The following is a 19510-nucleotide window of genomic DNA, read 5'->3' as shown; positions in this document are numbered from 1 at the left end:
AAAAAATGTCTTGCATGAGAAATGTTCAAGGAGGCATTACTGTTTACCTATACGAATACCAAATTTCTTTTTTTAACCCAAAAAGATGTTCTGGAAGATGTGTGGCCCCCTAAGTTTCAGGGAAATCATCCCCTCAGAATAATTTCTTCCTAGGAATACAATTGCATGATCTTCCCATCTGTTTTAAGCTCACTCGGCACACTTCCTCTTTCAATAATCATTTTTCTCACACTTTGCAAAGAAATGCACAAGCCCTGTGCCACTAACTATATATGCTAACATCTCTCAGGGCAAATGTCAAAGAGGGATCTAAGTCACCACTAAGTAACCCAAAGATTTTCTTCCATAGTGGGGGTCACCTCCCGCCACCAGCATTCCTTGAACTCACGTCTTGTCCTCGTTCAGCAAGGCCCCTCCATACGGGTGGCTATAGAGCGTTATTCCTGCAAAAGACAAATTACAAAGTGAGCCTCCGAGAGTCCTCTCCTACACAGAGTCACAACCCCTTCCCAGCCACACAGAGCCCCTGTGCCTGCAGATGTCTCCTGTTGCATTGCCCAGGCCCTGGGAAATGAGCAGCAAAGAAGGGCAAGTTCAGCCTTGCAACGCAGCTCATGGTGCCGGGATTTTTGCTGTCGCTGCTGCTGTTGAACATAACCAGCTTCTGCTGCACACACATTAGGTGACGGCACTGTGCTTTTATGTCACCACTTTGTATTGTCTGACTCTAAGCATCCCAGAGGCCTAAGTAATATGTGATTCATATTTAACAGACTCAAGCTAAATAACAATATGCAAAGAATATTATTTGATGAAAACCCGGTCAGTAAAAAATTCACCTCCACGTCAAGCCAGGCCTAGACACACAGAAAACTGTACCATTTAATTAGAACAATTTTGTTTCTAGAATTGTCTGTCTGCTTTATTTTGCTTTGTTTTCACTCTTAGGCTTGTTCATCAGTGTAATGCCAGCTGCCAATATAGAGAAATTGCCATCAACTTATCAATTAAAAGGATTTTATTATGAAAGCCATTCATAATATCACACAGTGTGATATCCCCTTCCCAGCAAATTCTAATCAATACTGTATTAAGAATAATTCCCTAACTTCAGGCAAACAATGTGTGTTTCACCTTAAAGACATTATGAACTGCTAGAGTAATCAGTTTTCCTTTTTCTGATTGGATGTTTCAAATGTTTGGCACTAAATGTGCATTTTGTATGTGGAGGCCATCATAAGCACAATATCCCTGCTCCGTTTCACGTCATCACTTCTGTAGTTTTCTTCTTTTGGCTCACTTTCAATTTTTCCAGTCATCTGTATTTTTCATTTCCTTATGAGGGCACATTAAATCCTTACTGAAACACCACAGGGTATAAGGAAACGTAAATAACTTAAAAGGTACAACACTGGAACAGACTACACTACTCCAAAATCCCAACAGTTCTGCCACCAGGCGTCCTGATTTCTGACCATCTGCCCCCTGCTCCCCTCTCCAGCTATCCCTGTCTTCTTCTTCCATCGAGGGCTCAGCCATGTGCCGGGGCAGGCTCTGGCTCATAGCAGAAAGAACAGCAGGAACTATTGATCAGCAAGCCCACTGCATGGTTTTCCAGAAAAATTTCTTTGATTACAAATTAATATCATGCAGTTATTCTGTTCCAGGCTCCCATTGCATGTGCCCAATGCCTGCTGTGTGGCTTCACATATACTGGACTTGACTTAAACATTCACCATGAACTGAGTGGTCTTGACCCTTTTTCTGTCTGGACCAATAACACTCACCAGTCTTTACCTTTCTTTTGCTGCACATGGTGTCCGAACCCTCTCTGTATAGCATCTACTGGCCCCATCCTTCCTAGCTAAAGGGCTGACTCTAGGCAGAGTTTCACTTGGCAACCTGCCCAATCTCAGTCAACCCTATCAGGCATCATACAAGAGCTGATTGGCATTAGACAGAGCTCCTGCCAAGGCACAGCAAGTGTCACACTGGGTGTCATAGATGATGGGAAAACAGTTGCTATGTTGTGTGTTATTCTGGACACTGCATATGAATGAGAACATTATAGATTACAGAAAGTCCAGAAAAATGTGGTTAGCTGAGTGGGTTCTGGGAATTATATTATCTTAGGAACAAAAGAAAAATACTAGAATTGTTAAACCTGAAAATACACAAACACACACGCACACTCACACACACACACATGCAAACACACACACACACATTATCTGGAGCAAGAGGAAGTAAGAAAATATCTTCAGAGAACTAAAGAATCATCATGAATCAGAAGAAGTGGACTTGGTCTGTAACATCCTGGAAGGAGAAGTTGGTCCAAGGAAGCAGGTTCAAAAAATTAACAAAGCATATGATTAGAAGTTGCCCTCCGGGGAGAAAGATCTGGAGACTGAGTTCAATCATGTGGCCAATAACTTACTCAATCATAACTTTTAATCAACTCCCAGTAAAACCTCTGAAAACTGAGGCTCAGCAGAGCTTCCAGTTGGTAAACACACGGATGTTCTGGGAGGTGATGGGCCCAGATTCCATGAAAACAGAGCACAGAAGCTCTGCATCCTTCCCATCCTTACCTCACTTTATGTGTCTCTCCACACAGCTGGTCCTCTTGATTTGCATCCTTCACAATGAAACTAGTGCTTTCCTGAATTTTGTGTGTCATTCTAGCAAATTATCAAATTGGACTGGGTCGTGGGAACCCTCAAATTTATAGCCTGTCAGTCATAAGTGTAGGTGGCGCTGGGACCCTCGAAGTGTAGGTGGCATCTGAAGTAAGGGCAGTCTTGCTGGGGGCCATGCCCTTTGACTTGTGGGGTCTGTGGGAACTCCTGATGGTTAGCACAGGAAATGAGTTGCAGTCCACCCAGCTGGGGGTGAAACGGACCGCCTCTGCAGCTGGAGGTTTACTGTGCAGCAGAAATGTAGGCATGGCCAGGAGCTTCCCTCTGGGTTCTTCTTCCCACGTCCTCACACTCTCCCTGAGTCTTCTCAAGCTTCCCTTGATAATCACTGGTATATAACACACACACACACACACACACACACACACACACACACACACACACACACACACACACACACACACACACACACACACACACACACACACACACACACACACACACACACACACACACACACACACACACACACACACACACACACACACACACACACACACACACACACACCCCCCGCCGGTGTGTTAAATCCAAGCAAAACCCGTCATCAGCACGTGATGCTCCCCTCCTCCAACTTCCCCACTACTGTTGATGCACCCATCATCCTCCCAGTCACCCAGACTCAAAAGCTACATGCTCAGCTCCTGCTCTTCTTCACCCCATATGTCCAAGATGTTGTCCAGCTCTGTCACTTCCACCCCACTCGATCACCACGTGCCAGGCCTCATCCATGCACTGCACCTGCCTGAACAGTCCCAGCCTGCACCACCTCTCAGTTTGCATCTGCACCACCTCTCAGTTTGCGCCTGCACCACCTCTCAGTTTGCTCCTGCCCCTAATTCATCAATTCCCCCTGCCCAGAAGGCTTGGAAAACTTCCAAAAAGAAGGAGAAAGAAAAATATGGAGTCTATATTCTTTACTAGACACAGGTGCCCTTTACAATAAAGTCCAAAACCCTCATACCACCCTACCCTCCTACTGCTCCCATTTGAAAAACTGGATTACTATCAGTTTCCCGAACTTTGTACCTGCAGGCATGTTTCACCATTTCCTTATCCTTCCTTGTTCACCCCCCATTGTGACCCCACTCCCATCTCATGTCTGATTAGATGAGGACTTCAACTCCCTTTTTTATCATTATTGCTCTTGTTTTGTTTCTAGCTTTACTGAGGTATAATTGACAAATAGAAATTATATAAATTTAAAGTGTACCATGGGATGTTTTGATATACATATACACTGTGGACTGATTATGAAGTCAAACTAACTAATATGTCCATCACCTATATACACTGTTGATGGCAATGTAAATTGGTATAGCAATTATGAAAAGAGTACAAAGAGCCTCAAGAAATTAAAAGTTGAACTACAATATCATCCAGAATTCCCACTTCTGGGTATACACTATGGTTCGAATGTTTGTCCCCTTCAAAGCTCATGTTGAAGTTCAATCTCTAATGTGGCAGTGTTGAGAGGTGGGGTCTTTAAGAGGTGGTTGGATCATGAGGTCTATGTTCTCATGAATAAATTAATTCATTGATGGATTAATGGGTTCTCACGGGAGTAGACTAGTGGCTTTATAGGGAGAGGAAGCGAGCACATTAGCACACTCTTGCCTTCTCACCATGTGATACCCTGTGTCACCTCAGGACTCTGCAGAGAGTCCCCACCAGTAAGAAGGTGCTCACTAGATGTACCCCCTCAACCTTGGACTTCCCAGCCTGCAGATCTGTAAGAAATACATTTCATTTCTTTATAAACTACCCAGTTTCAGGTATTCTATTGTAAGTGGCAGAAAACAGACTAAGACAGTACACATCCAAAGGATATAAAATTATTATCTTTAGGAGAAATCTGATTTCCATATTCATTGTAGCATTATTCACAATAGCCAAGATATGGAAACAACTTAAGCATCCATCAGTGAATGAATGGATACAGAAATACACACACACACATACACACACACAAACGGAGAGAGCTATGTATACAAACACACATAATGGAAAATTACTCAGCCTTTAAAAGAAGGAAATTCTGCCTTTTGCAACAACATGGATAAACCTGGAGGACATTATGCTAAAGGAAATAAGTCAAACATAGAAAGAAAAATACTGCATGATCTCACTTATTTGTGGAACTCTAAAAAGCCAAACACATAGAAACACAGAGTACAAGGGTGCTCGTTACCAGGAGCCAGGGAGTAGGGGAAATGTGGAGATGTCATTCACAAGGTTCAAATCTTCAGGTATAAGATGAATTAGTTCTGGAGACCTAATGTAAATTTAAGTATTCTCACCACAGGGAAAAAAAAGGTGAATTAAATTTTCAGCAGTATGGAGATGGGTAAAAGAAAGGAGGGGTCAGTTCTAAGACTCTGAGTCCATACATACATACTTACCAGTAGAGAGAAGAAACTGATATGCAAAAATACACAACAATTAATCTATGGTCATGTGTTGTATGTCATCCAAGACATTAAGCTGTTGGTATAAATTCTCATAGAGTAACTGTCACATTCATATTGTCATCCCCATTTATGGTAGAAGGACCTGAAGTGCAGGTATTAGAGAAACCTCCACATTCTCCTGTCAGCATAGCATGCACCTGTCTTTAGCACATACTTCTGATTTCCCAAAGAACATACCCATAGAGTGGGAAGGAGATAGGACTGGAGGTCAAATGCCTTAGCCCACCTCATTCTGCAGTGAACAGTGGCAGACATTTCTGTGAAGAGCTCAGTAATACAATCTTAAACTACCAAGGTTGGATCTTTATTTGATCAGGTTGCATAAATATCCTCTCTTTCCTTAAACCATTAGAGTCATGCTGAAAGATGAAAACTAGTGCTCTAATATTTGCTTTCTGCACTCTCATTTCTCTTATAAATTTATTGCTCTTCATTTTAGCACATTTCCTGGATTTGTGTCATTCCTTTAGGGTTTTAATCTAGGAGGCGAGAGTACATCTGGTCTCCCGTCTCATGGTGAAATGATTGACTGCTCCAATGGTTAGTAATTCTCCAGTGTGCTACACCCTATTCTGAATGTTTTCATAACACATTTTCTCATTCAGAAATCTGATGATGAAATCCTGGGTTAAAGAAACTAGTATTATGTGCATGTATTTCTTCGGAAGTCTCCTTGCAGCATTCCAGAAATGCAGATTCTTACAGGAAAAGGGAACCCATGAAATGGGCTAGCTTGGACGTGCCCTTGTTTTCCCAAGCACAGAACCTGCTCCTGACACAGGCAGAACCCACATATCTGGAGTCCCAGGTCTGTGCTTCTCTCATCAAATCACCTGTCCACATACAGGGCACTGAAAATCTTGCCTCTGCACTAAAAGCCACAGTAGGTGCCAACGACATGCACAACATAGGCTTCGACTATTGCAGCGGAAGAGAGCAGCTGATGCAAGTATATTTCACATAACGCATTTTAGGAGAGATCCCGCCCTTGGCAGCCACGGGGCCCTCCATCCCGTCCTGTCGCACATGGATACAAGTCTCCACGGGCTCTGCTTCCACCTCAGTCTTAGAAGTCTATATGAAGCCACTAGTGCAAATACCCACCAATTGCAGTAGGTGCCCCTTTCTTCCTGGGGCCGTCACTTGTAAATAATTCAGAGGGGCCACAGCTTTTCATTTGGTGCTGGCTTTACAGTCCCATAATTTGCATATTTCACACAGAGTGAATATCAGAATATATTGAGGAAACACACGTGCTCTGAGTTCCTCTCCCAGGGCCCTATGGGGATCCTCATGTCCCTGGAACCTGCCTTCCTGCTCCATGCTCAGTGCTACAGGAAGACCCCTAGATACTGTTGAAGCCAACTGCTGAGTCTCACTTCTCAACCATTTCCATGCTTTCACCATGAAATTCAGAAATTCTCTTTGGAAGTTAAGAGAAAGGGAAAGAGTGAGAGTTAAACCACAGTGTTTAGGAAGAAAGGACAACCACATAAGAAAGGACATCTTGGCCTTGCTGGCAGAGCAGCTTTGCCCCTGTCAGGTCAGAGGTTAAATACCATTCTGACTTTGTTCTGATTTTGGTGATGGAAATTTGAGTACAGGACATTAATTGGGTTTCATTGAGGGTCAAATAGAGATTTGAAACCTCTTCCTTTGCAAGACCAAGAATTCACTCAACAAGCATCTCCTCCCACCCAGTATGCAGCAGTGCATGGGTGGGGAGGGACAACAGCCCCTCCCTGAAGAAGCTCCCCATCCATGGGGCTACAGCCCACTTACCCACTGAACTATGCCCCCTGTAGGTCACCAAAGAGGGTCACGTGGCAAGGAGGGAGTGAGGGAGCTTTCTGGGGAAGGGGCCAGTCCAGGAACACACATGAAACCCCAGCGCAGGGCTAAGGTGCCACAGGAGCACAATTCTGCAGTGGCAGAGGCACAGCCAACTGGGCATGAGGAGGTGGTAGGTGCCCACAGGTGGAACCCATGCCATTTTTGGTTTAGGAACACTGGTGAGCTTTTTCATTTTTACATTGCAATTTGACTTATCACTACATTAGGTGTTTTCAGAATCATATTACTTAGCAGCAGCTCTTCAGGATTAAACATATTTAAAAATTTTTTAAATCAAGCTAACATTTCTTTCAATAGGGGCTAAGACTTTATTTCTATTTTGCCAAAAGTGGGATGGACAAGGAGTTATTTAAATAAATGGCATATATGTGTATTTTCTCAAAATAAAAGAGTAATGAATGGAGAAAGAACAAAGAAGACACAGGAGAAAGCTTACTCTCCTCCCTGAGAGTCTCAGGGCTCCCCTGGCCCCCTGAGCAAGCAGGTGAGAGAAATCACACCCACACAGACCTGCTCTAACACATGATCACACACTTTCTCACAACAGCCCCTTGTTCTTTAAGAAAGTAAAAGTTTAGAAATCAGAGCTCCTGCTACAGATCCAAGGAGAGACAGGAGAGGGTAGGACTGTCTCAAATATCAGGAACTCATATCAGGTCTACCATAGAGAAAGTGCAGTCGAGAGGCTAGGGGGTCCAGGGAAGGAAACTGAGGCAGGGGAAGTTCTAGTGACATCTGAGGTCAAGCACAGTTGGTAGAGTGAGAGCTACATCGCTGACTTTCTGGATCCCACTTTCATCCATTTTCTGTGACACTAGGAAAATCATTTATAATAGCCTTGAAGTCCTTCCTGTAAAAACCACAGTATTGCAATGGACAATCTCTGTAATTGGGTTGTTATTTTCATTGTATTATGAGCACTAAGTAGTCTATTTAGGTAACAATTGCATTGTGATCCTGGGGCTGATGATGTTGGTAAAAAATGCAAGACTTTTAAAGATTAGGGCCACGGTTTCAACACCACAATTAAGTAGGAGCTCATTCAAACCTCTCTCTAGCATCACTTCAAAGGTTTTCAGAAGTGACATTTCAAAATGTACATTTTGAGTACATTTGAATAATTTCTTTCTTTGATTATTCTTATCATTTCTATTCTGGCTTTTCTTTCTAAGAATTGGCCCACAGCAATGTATCAATGTATAAAATTAGCTTTCTCATTTAGTATTCTCATTATGGCTACATCTGTTATGGTTTCCAGGCTCTGTATATTTGTCATTTGTAAAAATGTACATCTGTGCTTTTGTCCAATATCCATTATGATAGTAAGATACTTAACATGCCTCCAATGCAGGCAGCTGCTTTTGGGTTCATTACTCCTATAAAATGTATATCTTTGGAAGTATTAATGCCCAGATGCCTGCAAGCATCTACATAAAAAGAAAATACATCAACATATGTGAAAAACTTCGTGTTCTTTTAATTAATTCACTGTGAGTCACCAGTGAGATGTGGAAGAATAAATTAGTTAATTCAATCTCAGATTATTAAGAAAAATATGTGTACTCTTCTGACTAAAGGGCATTTTGATGGCTGTCTTTCTCTCTTCCTCCTCTGAAGCTCTCTTGTTTTTTTTTCCTCAATATTAAGATTATTACTCTTATTGAGTAACAGATAGCAATTGTAAAAAGGTTTTAAATTTTAAAAGAGAAAAAGAATAAAATTAAAATCCACATGATCCAATTGAAAACCAGAGGTAATAATTATTGGCACTTAATACTAAGCATTTATCTCCAAGGTTTTCTCTGTACATATACATTATTACTGAATTATGTTTTATGTTAAATATCTTTAATTTACGAATCATTCTTGACCTTCAATTAATTTTTTATAACATGTGTGCAAACATTTGCACGGTCTATGTGCTTCACTAAAACCAATATTCACCCATGTTCTTTTCTTCATCCTGTGAACTAAACATTTTTGTAATCTTCCTTTTGGTTCATATCTCAATTAGCTAGCTTTGAGCATTCATTTTTACTAACAATATAACTACAGTATATTTTTGAAGTCACATTCTACATGAGGATATCTCTGCTGCCAATTTACTTTATGGGAAACATATTCTTTAGGTACAGAATTCGGGGTGTACAGCTTTTTCCTTCCATATTCCACAGGTAGTACTCCATGGCCCACTGGCTTTTGAGGTTGTAGTAAAAAAGTGAGAGTCCAAATTCCAGTTTGTCCAAGATGGAGTAGTCCTAACACTGCCAGGTCCTCCCTCTTACAACTAAAATCCACCAGACATAACCCAACAAACAAGCACAGGAAGATTCTGACAGGTGCAAAGAAGATGGTGGCCATGAGACTCGAACAACACGGTGGTGAATTTTCTTCCTAACAAGGGTGGTTCCACTGGGCCCAGCTGGAAACTAAACACACATCTAGCCAGTTCTCATACTATTCTTCTACAGAAGAGTTGCCTGCTAAGAAAAGAACATTAAATGGAATCCAAAATGTTCAGGATACAATTGAAAATAATCCTTCATGAAAAGAATTGGAATAATTACAACTTGAAAAAGACACAAACAGGTTCCAACATCAAGATGAATGAGGTGTTGGAATTATCTACAACATGCATCATAAAGAGGCTTCAATAAGTAATTGTGAATTCTTGTAAAACATGAAAAAAAACTAATTCCATCAAAGAAATAGAAATTATTTTTTAAATAAGCAAATGGAAATTCTAGAACTGAAAAGTACAACGATGGAAAATTAAAAAATCACTAGATGTGCTCAGTAGTTGAACCTAGCTAAACAAAGAAAAAATCAACAAACTCGAGATGGACCAGTAGAATTTACCCAATTTAAAAACAGGGACAATACTTTTTTAAAAAAGTAAGACTCAGGAAAGGAACCTTTGGGAAAATAACAAAAGAGCTGAAAATCTTATTACCAGATCCTAGAAGGAGAAAAGAGTGAGTGAGGGCGACTCAAAAAATACTCTAAGACATAATCATTAAAAACTTCCTAGGTTTGGCAAAATACATGCACCTAATAATACAAGAGCTAAGTGAACCCTAAATAGGACAAAATCAAGGAAATCTACACCAAGACACATCATAACTAAGTCTCTAAAAACTAAAGACAATGGAAACATCTTGAAATAATTCACTGAGAGAGAAGAGAACACCAACTGGAGTGGCAATAAATTCCACACTTAAACCACAGAGGCCAGAAGGCAGTGACACATTTTCCAAGTGCTGAACTCTTCTTTAACTGTCAACCATGAATTCTATTTCAGTGAAACTATCCTTCAAGAATGAAGGGAAAATAAAGACAATCTCAGCTGAAAAAATAAATAAATAAGCAAATTTGTCACTAGCAAACTTACTCTTAAAGAATAGCAACAGTGAGTTCTCTAAACAGAAAGACAATCATGGCAGAAAACTTAAAACTTCCAAAAGGAAAGAAGAACATCAGGGCATGTCAAGAATAGGAAACATAATAGGCTGTTCTTCATCTCATGAGTTTTGTAACTCATATTGGTAATTTAAGCATAAGTTAGAACACAAGCTGATATGGTTCTCACTGCATAAGGAAACACTATTTTAAAAGTGGAAAGGTTAAAAGGACCCACATTGAAATAAGATTTCTGTACTTTACCCAAAGTGGTAAAGGATAATATCTGTAGACTGTGATAAGTTGTGCATGTACGCTGTAATACTTAGAACAACCACTGAGAAAACTATATGAAGAGATATACTCAAAAACATTATAAATAAATCAAGATGAAACCCTAAAGAGAATGCTCAAATAACTCATAAGAACTCAAGAAAAGAGAAGCAGAAGAAACTGAAAAATAATAGAGTGTCATACTTAAATCCCAACATATTAATAATTACCTTAAATGTAAATGGTCTCAAGTCTCCATATACCAATTAAAAAGCAGAGACTGCTAGAGTGGATTAAAAAATATGATCCAACATATGCTGTCTACAGAAAACTCACTTCAAACACTACAGTGTAGGTTAGAAATGAATAGATGAAGCAGATATGCCATGTACCATTAATTTTTTAAAAAGCAAGAGAGACTATATTAATACCAGATGAAGTAGACTTCACAGCAACTAAAATTACTCGTGACAATGAGGAAAATTATATAACGATAAAAGGATCAGCCCACCAGGAAGACATAACCATTCCTAATGATAAAAGGATCAATCCACCACAAATACATAAGTATGCCAACTGTGTACATACCAACCACCAGAGTTTCAAAATACATGAAGCAAAAACTGAGAGCGCTGAAATTAGAAAGAGACAAATCCACAATTATGTATGGGGACTTCAATACCCCATCTCAGCAAATGATCAACCAACAGGAGTAGTAGGCATATGAAACACTCTTGCCAACAATAGCAGAATACATATTTATGTTTAATCATCTACAGAGCCTCACCAAGATAAACAATATTCTGGACTATAAAATAAACCTCAGTCAATTACAAATAATTGAAACCATGCAGAGTATGGTCAATGACCATAATTAATCAAACTAGAAACCAGTAACTGAAAGACCAGAGAAAAATCTCAGTAACCTAATATTTACACAGTACACTTCTAAATAATTCTTGAGTCACAGAGGAGGCCTCAAAGGAAACTACCAAAAAAAAAAAGTCAGAGACCAGTCTTAATTGTATTCCTTTCAAAGTAATGTTTTAAATAAGAGCTTTGTAAAAAAATTATTTCTCTTTATCCTTGAACTTTAGAAAACTTCCCAGACTTGTGCATCAGTCATCGCTATTTCCATAATTCCCCAGTTCAGAAATTTTGCCTGTATCACAGCAAACTCTTCCAGTTATTTGACCCAGAGTTTTGTGTGTGTGTGTGTGTGTGTGTGTGTGTGTGTGTGTGTGTGTGTGTGTGTGTGTTTGATGCAAATTTTCTTTCTGCATCATTTCTTGTTACTTTAATTATTATCCATCTGTTTTCTTTCTCTACCCAATTCGTCTAGCTCTTGTCCTCTGGCCAGTTTTATTGTCATCTTTTTCTTCTATGTTCTTAGAGAATATTGAGTGCTTGTTTTTTAAATCAATAATTTTGAGTGAAGAAGAGAGGTTTGCAATCAATAACGTTATTCACTGCATCCAATGAAAGTTCATATTTCCATCTGCATCTTATCCTGTTCACATTTTGTTTCAGTCTGTAACTTGGCCTGGCATTTCCTTTTCATCTTTTATCTTCTGTTTCATAGAATTCACCTATTTCCCTGTATTTATGTAGTTCATCATGAGGTGCTTCTCATGAAAGCACCCTCTCAGTGTATGCGATGTTCTCCTCTCTGAGGTTGGGGGATCGGTCCTTGGCCCAATGCTGGGTTGATGGCTGGTTTTGTTGTTCTCTTGTTCTTATTCTTCCTTGATTCCAACAGGGGCAAGGTACTCCTGGTGCTTCTCAATGCTCAGAGTCCTTCCATCCCTGGGTGCCCCTTTACCTTTACTTCATTTGGGTGCTACAGGATCCTCTCTCTCAAATATCTCGAAAACTGTGAAGGGCATATTGAAGGTCATAGATGCCAAATGATCCCCAATAACCAACAGCTGTTCATTCAGTAGCTCTATTATACAGATCAGAGATTGCTCCTGTTCTCACTGCTCATACTCTCGCTCTCTGACGATTTATGCCTGGAAAGTTTCTTATTTCACCAAAAGTAAATCAGGAAAAACTACCATGGATGTGATTCATTGCTCTCAAGTTCATTTCATCTCTGCCCCATAAATCTGGAATGCAACTTGCACAGACCCTCCCCTTTCCTCCCTGGGGCTTACAGCATCCTAGCAAGGTGCAGCCTTCAAGAGAATTCAGAAAGAGAAGTACTAACAGAGAGAAAGAAGGAGAGAAAGGAGAGAGAAGAGTTTTTTTTATTCTGATTCTCGAGGTGGAACTGTCTTCCTCTGACCCCCAGATGCTCCCATGACATTGATTCCTAACTGACCATTTTCTCTGTTTTCCTGCTTCAATGACCAAAATATGAATCAGCTATGAAGATTCTTAGTTTAACCCACAGGTTCTCAAACTGGGCTGCACAATGGAGTCTACCAAGGACATTAAAAACTCCTGCCATTCAAGACTTACTCAGATCAATTAAATCAAAATCTCCCTGGGTCTGCAACAGAAATCAGTATTGTTAACACTCTTATGTGATTGCAATATGCAGACAGTTCAATGACCACAGATCTAGTCTGCTCTTGATGTCACTGAGGTTAATTTCTCTCATGTGGTGGCCTCTCATTGACAGTATTCTAAGGTTTGGATGGGATTTGGATGAGGAGTTGAAGAAGTTTAACTCTAACATTTTCAACTGCTGTCACCACCCCCAATAAAATGAAATAATAGAATAAAATACAATAAAAATACTTCATCCTTTTTTATTCTTAATCTCCCTTTCTAGAGAAAGATACATTTTTGGTTTATTTAGACATGGACTATGCTGTTTAATCATCTATTTTGACTTATTTCTTTAATCTTATTAAAACAAATTTCATCTTACATTTTTACTTTTATATTTCTATTTAATATTTCAATTTAATAAAATATGCCAACTTAAGAAGTCATAATAATGAAAGCAGCAAGTATTTATTCTAGTGCATATTTATCTTCATTCTTAAATATAACTATACTAATGGGATGTACTATAAAAACCCTATAAAAATGGTGCAAAAGCTCATTTACTTAAATAACACATTTATTAAGTATCTCCTATGAATAAAGACTTTAGAAAACACAAACATCAATAGTATAAACACCTTCTGTGAGGTGTTCACATTCTTATTACCAAAGACAGAGATGCAAACAAATAATGATAAAGCTAAGTATAACCTAACACATTGTATGGAAAACATTTTTCATAAATGAATACTTGCCAAAAATGGATGTATGTATGAATTTTAGGAGCTAATGTCGGTGGGAAAAGAGAGAAGAAGCCACTAACTCATCCTGCAAGGGTGGCAAGGTTCCAATGGAGGCAATACCTGAGCCAGGCCCTGGAAGCTGAGCAGAAATGCTCAAGGTGATGAAGGGCAAGACAGACAATCTTGACAGCGCAGTGCATGCCACAGTGATGGCAGGCCATTGGGTGTAAAGGACTAGCTATGCCAATGACAAAAGTGAGGGGGACATAGAAAGGGATGTGGCTGGTGGCTACCACAGGACACCCAGCCCAGGCCAGGGCACATCTCCCAGAGAGGCCCAAGAGTCACTGGGCCCACCGGGCACTGAGCCACCCACACTGGAGCAGGTAGGCACCACCATGGGATTCCCAGCCCAGGCCAGTGCATGGCACCCAGAGAGGTCGGAGCCTCCAACCCATAGGCATTGAGAAAGCCATGACAAATTGGAAGTCCCTGCAGGATCCTAGCCAGACACAAGGGTCAAACAAGTGGACTGGGAAATCCCCTGCCACAATGACTAAACACCAAAGCAAAGATACCAGAAATACGAAAAATCAAGAAAGTACACCACCAACGGTAATAATAACTCTCAAGCTCTAGATCCTATAGAACAGGAAGTCCTTGAATGACTGACAAGGAATTTCGAACAATAATTCTAATGAAACTAAATGAAATACAAGAAAACTCAGTTAAACAACACAATAAAATGAGATAAAGTATACAGGAGCTGAAAAAAGAAATGTACAAAGAAATCAATGCCCTGAAAAAGAATGTAGCAGAGCTGAAAAATTCATTCAATGAAATAAAAAACACAACAAAAATTTTAACCAGCAGGCTAGAACAAGCAGAAGAGAGAATTTCTGACCTCAAAGGTGGCCTATTTGAAATAACACAGGCAGACAAAGAAAAGAAAAACGAATTAAAAACATTGAAGAAAATCTAAGAGAGATATCAGACAACCTTAAGTGCTCAAATATCCGAATCATTGGTATTCCAGAAGGCGATGAAAAAGGAAATGGCATTGGAAATACATTCAATTAAATAATGGCAGAAAAATTCCCAGGTATAGAGAAAGTCACAGATCTTCAGATTCAGGAGGCCCAAAGATCCCCAAACATATTCAACCCAAAAAGGTCCTCTCCAAGACATGTTATAGTCAAATTGGCAAAACTCAAAGACAAAGAGAGAATCTTAAAAGCTGCAAGAGAGAAGCATCAAGTCACCTGTAAGGGAGCCCCAATCAGACTAACACCAGACTTTTCATTACAAACCCTAAAAGCCAGAAAGGAATGGGATGATATATTCAAAATACTAAAAGACGAAGATTGCCGGCCAAGAATACTTTACCTACCAAGGCTATCCTTCCAAAATGAAGGACAAATACTATATTTCTCAGACAAACAAAAACTGCATGAGTTCACTACCACACGGCCAGCCTTACAAGAAATTCTCAAGGGAGTACTGGGTTTGGTACCTGAAAAACAACAACCACTGCCATAAATACTCAAGAAAGAACAAAGCCCACGAGTAAAATAAAAATGCTAACAATAAAGAGAATAAAAAGTTCATCTACCACCCCAAGAAACCAACAAATACAGAAGACAAACAGTAAATCAGAAAGAAAGGAACAAAAGATAATTAAGACATCCAAACAAAAATCAATAAAATGCTAGGAGTAAATCAACACTTTTCAATAACAACTCTTAATGTAAAAGGATTAAACTCCCCACTCAAAACACACAGACTGACTGAATGGATTAAGAAGGTGGCCACAACTATATGCTGCCTTCAAGAGACTCATCTCACCTGTAAAGACACACACAGACTAAGAGTGAAAGGATGGAAAAAGGTATACCAGGCAAATAGAAACAAAAAATGAGCTGGAATAACTATTCTTATACCAGATAAAATAGACTTTAAACCAAAAACCATAAAAAGAGATAAAGAAGGTCACTATGTAATGAAAAAAGGATTTATCCATCAAAGTATTTATCCGTCAAAGAGACATATCATAAATATATATGCACCCAATGTCAGAGAAGCCAGATTTATAAAGCAAACACTATTAGACCTAAAGAATGAGATAAACACAAATACCATAATAGCAAGGGACCTGAACACCCCACTCTCAATATTGGACAGATCATCTAGGCAAAAAATCAGAAGAGAAATGCAAGATCTAAACAATACTTTAGACAAATTGGAGTTGGCAAATATCTACAGAACATTCCATCCAACAATCTCAGAATATTCATTCTTCTCATCAGCACATGGAACATTCTCCAGTAGAGATCACATATTAGGTCACAAATCAAGTCTCAACAAATTTTTAAAAAATGGAATTATCCCATGTATTTTTTCAGATCACAATGGATTAAAATTAGAAATCAATAACAAATGAAACTCTGGAAACTATGCAAACACATGGAAATTAAACAACATTCTACTTAATGACATGTGGGTCCAAGACGAAATTAAACAGGAAATCAAAAATTAAATGAAACTAATGAAAATAACGATACATCACACGAAATCTTGTGGGATACTGCAAAAGCAGTATTAAGGGGGAAATTTATCACATTAAATGCTTACTTCAGAAGAACAGAAAGATGGCAAATATATAACCTAACACTTCACCTTAAAGATCTAGAAAAACAAGAACACTCCAAAATCAAAGTTAGCAGAAAGAAAGAAATAATTAAGATCAGAACAGAACTTAATGAAATAGAAACCCAAAAAATCATACAAAAGATTAATGAATCAAAAAGGTGATTTTTTGAAAAGACAAATAAAATTGACAAACTATTAGCAAGGCTAACTAAAAAAAGAGAGAAGACCCAAATAACAAAAATTAGAAATGAAAACGGTGATATTACAACTGATACCGCAGAAATACAAGAAATCAATCGAGACTACTATAAACAACTAAATACCAACAAATTTGGAAATGGATAAATTTCTGGACACACACAACTACCAAAACTCAGCCAAGAATATATAGAAAATCTGAATAGACCAATAACAATAAAAGAGATAGAAGCTGTTATAAGAAGGCTCCCAAAAAAGAAAAGGCCAGGACCAGATGGGTTCACTGCAGAATTCTACCAAACCTTCAAAGAGGAATTGATACCAATTCTCTACAAACTATTCCAAAAGATTGAAACAGAGGACATTCTCCCAAACTCATTCTATGAAGCAAACATCAACCTGATACCAAAACCAGACGAAGATACAACAAAAAAGGAAACTACAGGCCAATATCCTTGATGAAAATAGATGCAAAAATTCTCAATAAAATACTAGCTAACAGAATATAGGAACACATACACAAAATTATACACCATAATCAAGTGGGATTCATCCCAAGGATGCAAGGTTGGTTCAACATATGCAAATCAATAAATGTGATACACCACATCAATAAAATCAAAGACAAACACCATATGATCATCTCTACAGATGCTGAAAAAGCATTTGACAAAATTCAACATTCGTTCATGATAAAGACTCTCTACAAGTTGGGTATAGACAGAAAGTATCTCAACATAATTCAAGCCATATATGATAAGCCCACTGCCAATATCATACTGAACAGGAACTAGACAAGGATGCCCACTCTCACCACTCCTATTCAACATAGTGTTTGAATAACTAGCCACAGCAGTCAGAGAAGAGATGGAAATAAAGGGCATCCAGATTGGAAAAGATGAAGTCAAACTGTCCCTGTTTGCAGATGACATAATCCTCTATATCGAACGGCCTAAAGCCTCCACAAAAAAACTCTTAGCTGACAAATGGTTTCAGCAAAGTTGTAGGATACAAATTCAATACACAAAAATCAGTAGCATTTCTATTCTCCAATAGTGAACATGCAGAAAAAGAAATCAAGAAAGCCTGTCCATTTACAATAGCCACCAAAAAAATAAAATACTCAGGAAAAAAGTTAACCAAGGATGTGAAAAATCTCTATGATGAGAACTACAAACCACTGCTAAGAGAAATTAAAGAGGACACAAGAAGATGGAAAGATATATCCCATGCTCTTGGATTGGAAGAATCAACATTGTGAAAATGTCCATACTACCCAAAGCAATATACAAATTCAATACCATCCCCATCAAAATTCCAATGACATTTTTCTCAGAAATGGAAAAAACTATCCAGACATTTATATGGAATAACAAAAGACCACAAATAGCCAAAGCAATTCTGAGCAAAAAAAAAGAAAGCTGGAGGCATAATACTACCTGCATTAAACTATACTACAAAGGTATAATAACCAAAACAATGTAGTGCTGGCATAAAAACAGACACACGGATCAATGGAATAGAATATAGAATCCAGAAACCAACCCATACACCTACAGCCATCTGATCTTTGACAACGGCACCAAGCCTATTCACTGGGGAAGAGACTGCCTCTTCAGCAAATGGTGCTGGGAAAACTGGACATCCATATGCAGAAAAATGAAAGTACACCTGTACTTCTCACCATATACCAAAATCAACTCAAAATGGATTAAAGAGTTAAATACACAGCCCGAAACAATAAAACTCCTTAAAGAAAACATAGGGGAAACACTCCAAGAAGTAGGATTGGGTACAGACTTCATGAATATGACCCCAGAAGCATAGGCAACCAAGGGAAAAATAAACAAATGGGCTTATATCAAACTAAAAAGCTTCTGAACATAAAAAGAAACAATTAACAGAATGAAAAGAAAACCAACAGAGTGGGAGAAAATATTTGCAAAATATACATTTGACAAAGGATTAATATCCAGAATATACAAGAACTCAAATCACTTTACAGAAAAAAAAAGTAACACAACTAAAAAATGGGCAAAGGAGCTGAATAGGGATTTCTCAAAGGAAGATATATGAATGGCCAACAGATAGATGAAAAAGTGCTCAACATCACTTTGCATTCAGGAAATCCAAATCAAAACCACACTGAGATACCATGTCACTCCAGTTAGGATAGCTAATATCCAAAAGACTGAGTATGATAAATGCTGGTGAGGTTGCAGAGAAAAAGGTACCCTCATACACTGTTGGTGGAGCTGAAAAATGTTGCAGCCTTCATGGAAAATAATTTGGAGGTTCCTCAAACAATTACAGATAGATCTACCATATGACCCAGCTATTCCACTGCTGGGAATATACCCAGAGGAATGGAAATCATCACGTCGAAGGGATACCTGTACTCCAATGTGTACTGCAGCACTATTTACAACAGCCAAGAGTTGGAACCAGCCCAAATGTCCATCATCAAATGAGTGGATATGGAAAATGTGGTATATCTACACAATGGAATTCTATTCTGCTATTAAAAAATGATAAAATACTACCATTCGCAGCAACATGGATGGACCTAGAAAAAATTATATTAAGTGAAATAAGTCAGGCACAGAAAGAGAAATACCACATGTCATCACTTATTTGTGGGAGGTAAAAATAAATAAATAAATAAATATACAAACAAATTGAGGGGCATGGAAGGAAAAACAACTATCACAACAGTTCCTTGAACTTG

The 19510-nt window shown here is 38.8% G+C and overlaps 1 protein-coding gene across 1 annotated transcript in view; it reads right to left on the bottom strand.

Annotated features, from left to right (window-relative positions):
• The window catches only part of ABCA13 (ATP binding cassette subfamily A member 13), a 446769-nt gene that overhangs the window by 114030 nt on the left and 313229 nt on the right, over nucleotides 1-19510 (bottom strand). Inside the window, exon 49 of the mRNA XM_063086601.1 lies at nucleotides 389-443. Coding sequence (XP_062942671.1) covers nucleotides 389-443 — 55 coding nt within the window. The remainder of the gene's footprint in view (nucleotides 1-388; nucleotides 444-19510) is intronic.

This window comes from Cynocephalus volans, chromosome 2 (assembly GCF_027409185.1).
Source record: "Cynocephalus volans isolate mCynVol1 chromosome 2, mCynVol1.pri, whole genome shotgun sequence".
NCBI classification, from domain to species: Eukaryota; Metazoa; Chordata; class Mammalia; order Dermoptera; family Cynocephalidae; genus Cynocephalus; species Cynocephalus volans.
Note: the sequence above shows the minus strand (reverse complement) of the source record. Positions and strands in the feature narration are given on the sequence as shown.